The following is an 11,420-nucleotide window of genomic DNA, read 5'->3' as shown; positions in this document are numbered from 1 at the left end:
GGGTAACTTTGATTCAAAAAAAACAAGAGATCTTCGAAGCGCGTCGTCTCACACAACGTCCCGCTTTCTTGCATTCATAGACTCGATCAAATGCGCCAGAATCCGATGATGCCATGGGCTCGAAATTAATTGAAGTCGAGTGAACGTCGCTATCGAACGTCGATGGAGAGATAGCGGCACCGCCAACCAACGAAATTCGTCATGGAGTTGGAATCTTCTAGCCGGAGCGGTCGGTGAATGGAGAGATCGCCACCATGATAGAGGTCCGGATTGCTGATCCGAATACAGGTCGCCGCACACGTCGATTCCGCTAAGCATGGCTCGCCGCCGGGGGCGTGGTGAAGGAAAAGGTAGAGGTGGCGGCGGCCGGCGGGAGAAGATAGAGATGGGAGTTTCGGCAGGTCCGGAAGCAAGATCGGCATAGAGGAGAGCGTGCGAATGGGCGATGTGGTAGAGGAGACGGGCGCGGAGAGAGTAGGAGAGGAAGAAAAAAATTTTTTTTTTAAATAATAAAAAAATATTATATATATAATAAATAAAATAAAATAAAATAAAATAATAATAATAACAACCGAGAAAATAACGTCCTACTCCGCAACGCCGCACTTGTTCAGGTAACCGTCGAGCCCTCTGCTTCATTCTTATTTTAACTTTTCCTAATAGTGCTTCGGGGCCCAAGCATGTTACCAAACCCATGGAGAGCCCCGTGCCATACGGCACCGGAGGAGCATCGGTGCGATTCATTGGGAATTACGGAACTACTCGTAACATAACACGTGGCGGTAGAAGGTTGCTCGAAGCTAAGTGTGGAAGACGTGCTTGGCATCACTTTTATTTTCTATTTTTAATAATAAACCCCATAAACGAAAATAAAAAACATATTAGATACTATTATTTTATTTTTAAAGTATAAAAGGTAAAATAATATTCTAAAATAAAAAATTAAAGCTTTTTAATTTTACGACCGCTACAATCAGTAATTTCATGATTCTAAAAGATGTAAAAAATGAAAATGATGCCTAAACGACGGTCTAAATTTTTAATCTTTTATTTATTTTTGTAGCAGATGGAGACTTCTGGCTTTTTCTTTAATGAAACTGGAGAGTATGAGAGAGATTCAGAGTGCCAGAATTCGTTTGTCTGTGCCAAGTCTGGGCTGGCAGCTCCGTTCACCATCGCTGCTTTAATAGAGAGAGAGGAGAAGAGGAGAAAGAGAGGGGGGAGAGGGAGAGAGAGGAGGGGGTGGGTCTGGAAGTCTTCTGTGGTCGCTTTTATGGATTCGAGGACGTGATCTCGGTTGCAGTGTAAACGGTGGAGAGTGGAGAGGGGAGGGTGGTAGGGAGCGGGGCGGTTATCCCAGATTCGGTCGTATCACGGGAATAAGGGTTTTAAATTTACTCCCGCTCTATTCTCGGCTCGTGCCCCGCCGAATTGGGATTCTACGGGGGTGGTTTTCCGTCGCTGTCTCTTCTGGCGAGCCGATTTATGACGGAGAAAGGGAAAGATCAAGCGCTTTTCGGTCTCGATATCGGGAGAGGAGGGTCCTTTTCGTTTCGTTCCGGCTCCGGGTATTGGGGATTGGGAGTTTCCACTGGAGAGCGCAAAAAGGTTGGCGCTTTTGATGATTTTATGCCGTTTTTCTTCGTTTTGGATCTGTAAGGAGATTTCTTTTGGTACAATATCTGTAAAGAGATTGAAAGAGCGGTTTTAAATCTCTTCTTTTAGTTGATTTTTTGATGTGGAATTGCTGAACAGTCTGTTATTCATCTTTGTGATCTCTGTAGCTTGAAAAAGATCTTTTCTTTTCCTTCTCTGTGATCTGATTGAGTTCGGCAAAAAATTGTGAAATTTGTTCAAAAGATGGGATTTTTGCATCCGGGATTTTAGGAAAACGTGCTCTTTTATTAAACCGCAACTTTGCTTCGTTTCTGATGGTATGATCCGGTGCATCAGATCGAAAAGACCGTCATTTACTGTGAGGAATGTCTCTGGATTTCCAATTAAATAATTTCCTTCCGGGCTTCTAGAACCAAATCTTTTCTTCTCACATCTGTGATTCAGTCAAACCCCTGAAGAAAAATTTTCCCTTCTATCCATCGAGTGATTGCATTTTTATCATCGTCGATCGCCTCAATGTCGAAGTCTTTGTTGTCCTCACCCGATTCTCTGTTGTCTATCTAACTCTATGATTGCTTTCCTTGTCTTCTCTTTTTTTTGATCTTCATATATCCTCACATGGTTTTTACTGGGAACTGTGTTATTCTTTATGTTCTGTAAACAATAGTGGTCCCTTCATTGTCTCAATCTGATCTATTTGGACCGAGTTTGCTTTCAAGGCAATTCTCTATTCCTTGTTTTTTAAGTGAGGAATGGACCTATTCCCTAAATTATAGCTGCTAACTGCTAAACTTAAAAGCGAATTTTTTCTGGTACGGGCCCCTACAAGAAATATCTTTCCCTTGAATACCTTATAAGCTTGTACCTTGTATCCAGTAGAAGCCAGCATCATATTCATTCGGTTCGAATTAGTCAGAAAATTCTTGGCTTTATATCTTGTTTATTGCATGGTAAAGTTTTTATTTTGCAGTTTATTATATTTTTGATTTGCAATGGTTCTCGCAGGGACTATTTCTGATAGATTTGAGGGTCTCTGTGTGTCACTATTTTATAGGCCAGAAAAGAGAACCCTCTAAAGCTTGCGTTTTCTGTCTAGTTTTTTTAAAGAATGTTTCTATCTTAAATTCTCTGATGATTCGATGGTTTATATTCTCTTTGAAGGTGAAATCTCTATGTACCAATCGACTCATACCTAAGGCTCCTTATTTTCAATTCTAGATTTTGCCGATCATCAACATTCTATTACAATTTGTGACAGATCCTGCAGTCCAAAATTTTCATATTTTTTTCTGTATTTGGTTATACATCAATAGTTGGAATCTATATAGTGACACATGGTTTTATCACAATCTTTTGTTGATTTCTGTTATATAATAGATTTGATCTATTCTGAGTCAACATCTTTTTTATTCTATTCTACCTGAGTTTGCTTTCAAGCCAATTCTCCTTCCTTACTCTTTAAGTCATGGATGGATTCTATAGTTCTATGTCCCAAATTATTGAATGAAAACCCAAGAAATTGAGATGTAAGTTTCTTTCGTATCCGTCCCTCTGAGAATTTCATTTCTTCAGAATAGACAATGTTTTTAGCTTATTGAAAGTCACTATCTTTGCTCTACCCGAGTTTTCCAAGTTTCTTTCTTGTCAGCTGCATGGAACTATCTGATTAAAAAACTAACCATCACATTTATTTCTCAAGAGGGTTTTGCTGTTTTTGCATTTTATTCTAGTTTTCAAAGATCCTGGGAACGATGCAATGAATTTAGTTCAAACATTAGGTTTCCTATTTTATTTTTTTAGAGCATCTGAAGTCTTAAACTGAACAAATGGTTTAATGTGATAAATTTTTTGAACCTCTGAATTGATCTGGAATCTGCATTATCAAAGCTCAAAATAATTGTTTGCTTGTCTCGATTTCTCTGTTAAGTAGCTTTATTATTAGTTGTGGTAGATGATGTGATTCAGGTAGTTCATTGCCTTTTGGATATAGATTTCATCTAATGCTTAAAAATGGTCCATCAGATCGCAGTTGCTGAGTATTGGCATCATTAAACAATTCATCGTTACCACCTGCAGGTTCATTGAATTCCTTCCAAATGAAATGCATTCTAATATCAATTTATTTTTTTCTTAAATGTTTCTAGTGTAATGCACTTTAAAGACAGCACCAAATGGCTTCACTGGTCCCTGGGGTCCTCCTTAAGCTCTTCCAGCACATGAATACAGATGTCAAGGTTGCCGGTGAACACCGCTCGTCTCTCCTTCAAGTTGTCAGCATTGTTCCAGCCCTTGCTGGCAGTGACCTCTTCTCAAACCGAGGCTTCTACCTTAAGGTCTCTGATTCTTCCCATGCTACCTATGTATCCCTACCTGATGAGCATGATGACCTTATCTTAAGTGATAAGATACAATTGGGACAGTTCATTTATGTTGACCGCCTTGAAGCAGCCTCCCCTGTACCCATCCTTAGGGGTGTAAGGCCAGTCCCTGGCCGCCATCCTTGTGTAGGACACCCTGAGGATATTGTGGCCACCAGTTCCCTGGGTTTCCTTGGTACTGAAAAACCTCGGCTGTCTAATGGCTCAAAGGATGATGCTAAACTGTCTTCAGAAAAAGAGAAGAACAAATTGGGGAAACAGAATGGAACTATTAGAACTGAGGAGGTTGAAAAGGAAAAGGCGCTGCTCAGTAAGTCAAGCTCTGCACTCTCGAAACAAGCAGCGAATGGCAAATTGGAGACAAAGGAAGCTATGGGTGTGAGATCAAGATCAATGAACTCAAGGTCAATACCTTCATCCCCGACAAGTGTTTATTCATTGCCTGCATCATTTGAGAAGTTCTCCAATGATCTTAAACAGCAAGCAAAAATTAAAGGGCTAGAAAAGCCAGCATCTTCACAGTTGGTTTTGTTGGAGAGGACAGCATCCATTTTAAAGGTTACCACAGCTGGCAGGAAGGCAGCTGCTGGAAATTCTACTCGGAATTTGGTGCCAGGCATTGAATCAAGTCCCAGAGCTTTGAGAAGGAGCTGGGAAGGAAGTATGGAGACGAAAGGGAGGGGTCATTCTAACTCAAAGGCAGGCAAACTTGAGACAAAATCTGAGACTCGAAGTGCTTCTGTGAGTTAATTGAGACTCTGGATTCATTCTCTTGCATATAAATTTTGAATCCTCTTTCTGCATCTTGAAGATGGGTAAAGCTAGCAAGCTTCTTTTGTTTTTTTGGTCTTTTGGATCTTCAAATTATGATGTAAGTTTATTTAGATAATATAATGAACTAAATTGCTAGTTAAATGATTGATGTTGATGATATCTGGATTGCGTCAAATGACTTTGGCTTATGTTGATCATGTTAGATAAAATTCTGAAACAGCAATTTGGTGGATTCTTGTCCTTTTTGTTTAACTAGTCTTTCTATGGATATTACAGGAGTTGTTGAATTTTGAACAATCATGTCAGATATGTTTCTAACTAATAATTTGGTTGAGATTCTCTTTGATTTCTGCAAAAGTACCAAAACATGCCTACTTTTTTTCTTCTTTTTATTTTTATGTATGCTTGTATCCTGGTGGTTGGTTATGTTTCTGCTTATTGATGTGTCACTTAATCAGCAAAGTGTGCACGGAAAAAAAAAAAATGGTTTCCTCTTTCACATGCTTTACATAATGCAGGATTTCTGGGTTTAAAATAAGTAACATAGCCTGGCCTTATGGATGATAATTTATGGAGTTTGATAATTATAATCATTCTTTTTGGTCCATTATCATTATGCTAAATTATTACTGTGTTTTTTATTGAAGGTTTCATTTGCATGGATTCCTCTTTCATTATTGTTAGATAAAACTAAAATATGAAAATTCAAGTTGCTCCATGGTGCTTGATAATCCATATAATTGGAACATCTTATTCTTTATTTATTCACTTATTCAAACTTGCAGGTTCCTCGAATAAAAACTCCATCAAATGAGAAGTCTTTATGTAAAGAGGATAATAATGTTCAAACTCCTGTGAAGAAGGGAACTGCAAATGCAGCTTCAGATGATTCGGATAGGTCAAATAAACAACGGGCTTCTATCATAAAGAAGACACAAGAGGCTACTAACAATCTTAATCTCGCTAGCTTAGTCAAGTTTGTCTCTAATAGCAAAAGATGGACAGATGGTAGTGTTTCATGGGCATCACTTCCATCATCTCTTGCAAAACTCGGAAAGGTATGCTATGTAATATCATGTAACATGAAAATTTCAGAGTTCTTATTAGAATAGGTGGGTTAAAATTGTTGCACATCAGTTTTTTGCTCATACATGAACATTATGTATCTTCTATTTTTAGCTTATAACTATCATCATAGCACATATATAACAACCATCTCATGAGGTCTTGTTTTTTGTTATTACCATCTTATGGTAAACCAGCCTGGTCGGTATAGCTATATGGCCTTCTGGTAAACCACCTTATTGTGTATGTACTAGACTTTTGCACACTGATTTCTTACTTCACTGGTTTAGTGATTCATTTGTTCTGATGTTTTATGTTTTATTTAGGAGGTTTTGAAGTATAGGGATGCTGCACAAGTAGCTGCTATTCAGGCTTTGCAAGAAGCCTCTGCTGCAGAGAGCTTGATTAGATGCTTAAGGTAATTACCTGTATTTGGTAATTTGCAGCGCTTCTCCACTTGACAAGAGCTGAAGGCATTACACTTCGAGTTATTTTCATTTATACTTCTGCATTTAATTCCTATCCACATTTTTCTTTTATCCTAAACATGAATTCATTTGAGCTTCTTCCTGTTCTACTATAGAAGCGTTGATATGAATTTTTCTATTATGCTTTGCTATCTTGAAGCAATCTGCTCCATCCATGATAAGTCTAATGTAACATAACAGTCTTGCACTTAACCATATGCCCACTTATTTTGTAAGCCTACTTAGATCTTGCTGTCCAACGAACAAATTATCCTGCCACTATGAAGTTTTGATAGTTGATTTTTTTTAGTATTTTATGATCTATTCTCTTAATTTGAGATATTGAGGCTCTGTGAGACAGATTTGCAGGTGCTTTTGAAGATGGTCCAGAAACGAGTTTTATCTTTTCATAGTATGTTTGATCTTATTAGTGTAGTTGCTAGAACTGGTTGTTTGAGTGCATATTGACACTGGTTAATATATTCAAACAATTTGGTGTGTGGATCTGCTTAATTTCATTATTATGATCAAATTTTTGAAAAATAAACTGGTTGTTCAAATTCGTAGATGCCATTTATATTACTAAGACAATCAGAGCAGAATTTTCTCAACTTCTATGCTTTCGTTGTGGGTATGGTTCTGTACACCCATTGTGGGGGTCACATAATTCTGTCGTAAGGATGTGCATCTTGAACATGCTGAGATAATAGGGATGGAAATATGTTATGTATTCACTAACTTATGATTTTGATGGAGTATTTATAAATTGTTATTCAAAAATCTGAGTAGACTTTAGGCCCCCTCCCCCATACCTCGTTTACTGGCTTTCAAGCTTTTTCAGTGGAATTTGGTCATTCTTAAATACCAAAGTGCCCTGTATCTGTGTGATAGCCTTCATCTGCTATACTCATGTCGGAGTTAGTGATAAAGGTGGGCCTGTAATCTTTTGATTTCTGAGTGACAAGGATAGTCACAGCTAGGTAGTACAAGCGAACATGATACCTCCAATTTCTGAAAGAGGTACCATCACTCTGAGCTTGACAAAGAGTATTTATTTGCAAATTTGTAGACTTTGTAAAGGATGGCCTGTGAGAAAATGGATTTCTCATCTTTATGTGAAGGCAGTATGGAAACTGAATATAGTTTGATCCTTGAGATTATCTTGGAGAATAAAATCTGTGTACGGTTTCTTTCTTTTCCATTGTTTAACTCCTACAATGTTGGCTCATTTTGCAAGTGAAATATGTCATTTAGAATGGTAAATATTTGTCTATCATCTCCTATTTCACTTGTGAACCACATATACTCCAAAAGAACGGCATTAGTAGCTACCACTAATCTTTAATGTTTGCAACTTTGCAGCTCTTCAATTGCTAAAAATTATCGACAAAGTTTACATACCCACAGTTGTCAAATGTCTTGCACTTGATAAAATGCCATTTGAAACTTTGCTGTGGTCTTTGAATTTTTTTTCTTTTCTTTTCTTTTTTCCCTCCCCTTTTTGTTCCTCACACACTGACGAACACATGTAGGCACTGATAAATTCTGAACTGAAACTGTTGCTTATAGGGTGCATTTGCTTGCAGCATGTACGCAGAAGTAACGTCCACCGCGAAGGAGGATAACCCCCAGCCGGCGGTGGAGCAGTTCCTAGCCCTCCACGCCTCCCTCTCCCGCGCCTCCCTCGTCACCGACTCCCTCGCCAAGACTGCGGTAACCTCACCGGACCAGGCCCCGGCGGGTAACCCCATTCCAGAGGAATCCCTCAAGATCTGCGCCGACAAGCGCCGGCGCGCCAACACCTGGGTCCACGCCGCCCTCGCCACCGACCTCTCCCCCTTCTCCCTCTACCACCACAAGCCCCACCTTCCGCCGCTCTCCGCCGCCGCCGCCGCCTCCACCTCGTTGGCGGTGGTCCTCGACGGCCCTTCCAAAACCACGGCAGCTTCCTCCAAGGCCAAATCTCGGGCGCCTCCGCCTGCAGTGCCTGTGAGTTCTGGATCGGGGAAGCCGTCGCCGGCTACGACCTCCAATGGGAAGGCGCGGGGAACGGCGGCCCCGCGGTCACCGCCACCGGAGTGGGCTCGCGGTGGAGGGCTGGAGGAGGGGGCGGAGCTGGCGCGGGTGCTGAGTGAGGAGGGGAGGGGTGGTTCCTGGGGTTCGTGGAGAGGTTTCTGGATGCGGACGTGGCGGCCCCAGGGCCGTGGGATCGGGAGCAGGTGGCCGGGATGCTGTCACAGCTGAAGAAGGTGAACGATTGGTTGGACAGGATCGGGCGGCGGAGGGAAGGGCAGGCGGCGGAGGCGGAGGACGGAGGCGGCGAAGGGGGAGGCGTGCCGGAGGAGACGATCGAACGTCTGAGGAAGAAGATATACGAGTATCTTCTCGCCCACGTGGAGTCCGCCGCCGTCGCTCTCGGCGGCGGGAGCTCGGCCGCGGCGGTAGGAGGCGGAGGGCGGCCCGGCCGGAAGGGATGATCGAATCTGTTGCGCGAATCTCGATGCAAGTTAAAGTAAGTGTTCCCCGCCGTTGGATTCGTGGCAGCGTGACGATTACCGGGGCTAGTTTACGTGGCATCCTGTGATTTTTCTGTTTTCATTGTTGGTATTATGGGAGCAGGCTAATTTGAGGAGTGCGTGTACAGATTGGATTTCTGTGAGGGTGCTGGTTGTGTTCTCCAAAAGGGCGTATGGGAGATGAGGGATAAGAAAGGGAGATTCTGGTGTGTCTTTTTTTTTTTTTTTTTGGGAAAAAAAATTTGAAAGAAAAAAAAAAAGACACAAAAGGAGGAATTGGGGGCAGCTTTTGATACTTGTTAATTTTTTTATTCTTATTTTTTTGCCTTAATTATTGTATGAAATTGTATTTATATGTGGTGAATAGTTGAAGAGAGGTGCACTGTTTTGCTTAGTTTCTGGGTTTTTAATTTTTAAAAGTTTGTAAATGTTTCTGAGCTTTAAAGGCAAAGACATAACAATTATGTCATTTTTTTTTACTATCTGTCAAATTTAATATCAAACTCATATATTGTAAAACATTCTGTGATTATTTTGCTTGCTTTGTGTGTGTATGTGTGTGTATTATAAGTTAAGGGTGAGATTGAACCTAGATAACTAGTGATTTCAACAAGACTACAGCTGACCTAGCTAGCACATGTCGAATTAGATGATATGTTATATTAGAATTTCAATGGAGTCGCAAGTGATTTCAATTATTTCAAACTAGGTTGACATCGTTAGCAAATCAAAAATAAATTCTGCATACTCTTCTCTCATATCAAAACTATTAATTCTTATTCCCCATCCATGGTACGTGCTAATTACCCTCGAATGCTTCACATCTCGTGACCTGAGTTTTGATCTGTGAGTTGTTGCACCCTTTCTTCCAAACTGAAGAAGCTAAGGGGTGGAAATTTCACATTCCCTTGCTCTGCATCAGATTGGGTATTCTATCGAGTGGGCTTCCCTCCATTTCTCTAGCCCTTTCAAAAAGACAAAAACTAGAACATGATTTGTTTTGTGCGAAACGTCTACCAAGCGATATGTGCGATAGATCTGATGAACCCGTTGTTCAACGAAGCATCCTTTGAAGTCAGTCAATGCCCTTTTTTTTTGGTTAAGAAGTCAGTCAATTCTTTGACCTGGGGTCGTAGAACAAGACCTGTACTGTATGTCCACTTCTTGTGAAAGCACCCTCGCAAACATTTGACTCCCCATTGGAGAATCCAAAGTTGGTCCTCTGAACTCCCATGGATTTTTGTCGAAACTATTACACGTAATTTTGTGCACGTGTCAGGTAATGGTTGGTCCATGAAAGGGTCGTGGAAGCATTTTGGGAGCTGATTCGTCGAACCGGAGCCGATTTTGGTGTCATCCAGCGAGAGAGGATGTGGGTTAAGAGGAGTGGACGCAGCCCGGCGTTTTAAGTCTACATCCACGGAGACTGGGCAAGTCGTCCATGGATGGTGGGTCCCGGAGTCGCCGGTGACTAATATTTCCACGGTTGGATACCAAAGCGCCCATCTGTTCTCCAAGAAACTACCGAAATATCCTGCAAACTAGAATTTGCATGTGCCAGGCACGTGACGTAAAAATTGACATCATTTTCCCATTCGGGGGAATCCGAATCTAAACACTGCCATGTGCTATACTTTTTCTCTCTTCCCTGTTTTAGTTTACTAAAGACCGATGATGGTGAATTAAATCAAGGTAAGGATGGCAATCAAACTCATGTCATTGGTTTCTAATTCCTAGATTCCAGTAATTTTAGCAACCTCACTTGTTGGCACCATTAATGTTTCCTACATATCATTATCTACGTGTATGTAAAATGAAATAACGCCATTTAGTGTTTAATCCTTCCACTGAGATGGTAAATTTATCGTTGGTTGATATTTCAAGTTTTACATTATTATATTAGTATTATTAGTATGTCATAAGCTGTAGTAGGAAAACATACAAATGGCTAGAGATTAAATAATTTATTATCTTTCTTTGAGCATTCAATTAAATTTATGGTTAAAATTTGCTTATAGGTATAACATATTTAAAATTTGCTAATAGTTATAACATATTTTTTTCGTAGGCATGCCATAGATGTTAAAACTTAAAAAGGTCATAAATGAAAATTTCATATTTTGTTTAAGTTAACTTATTTAGAATAGCTTATACATAAATATTTAATTTAAAAAAAATAATATTTTATATATTTTAAATTACTATATGTCAATTATATATCAAATCGTGAAATATCTAATTTCAATTATGACTTATTGGAGATGCCCATGTGGCATATGATGCCGAAGAAATTATCTAATGTGGACTCATTTCTTAAGAAACACAAAATTTAAAGCTTGAAAATAAGAAGTAAAAAATCTATATTTTATTTAAGTAATTATTTAGAATAGATTACACATGAATGCATGCGTCATTGTAACAAAAATAATTTCAAAATATTTCTTATATCGTAAAACCATCTAACTATACATAAATTAAAATCATTCAAGGTAAGGACCAAAGAAAATATTTATTGATAATATCCATCGCAAGATTCAACTCCATTTTTTTAAATATTTTTATTTTTTTAAAATAAAAAATAAAGCTTAATAAAATATTAATAT

General features: G+C 39.6%; 1 protein-coding gene across 1 annotated transcript; it reads left to right on the top strand.

Moving 5' to 3' along the window:
- Window positions 1-1,468: 1,468 nt before the first annotated feature.
- On the top strand, window positions 1,469-9,017 carry LOC105035184 (uncharacterized). The gene is given in 6 exon segments (XM_010910640.4): window positions 1,469-1,608; window positions 3,762-4,736; window positions 5,555-5,827; window positions 6,161-6,252; window positions 7,888-8,444; window positions 8,447-9,017. Coding segments are annotated over 5 exon segments (2,202 nt in total). The 5' UTR covers window positions 1,469-1,608; window positions 3,762-3,788; the 3' UTR covers window positions 8,779-9,017.
- Window positions 9,018-11,420: the final 2,403 nt, after the last annotated feature.

The sequence above is a fragment of the Elaeis guineensis genome, chromosome 1 (genome assembly GCF_000442705.2).
Source record: "Elaeis guineensis isolate ETL-2024a chromosome 1, EG11, whole genome shotgun sequence".
Lineage (NCBI taxonomy): Eukaryota > Viridiplantae > Streptophyta > Magnoliopsida > Arecales > Arecaceae > Elaeis > Elaeis guineensis.
The sequence above is the reverse complement of the archived record's forward strand: the minus strand, read 5'-3'. Positions and strand labels throughout refer to the sequence as shown.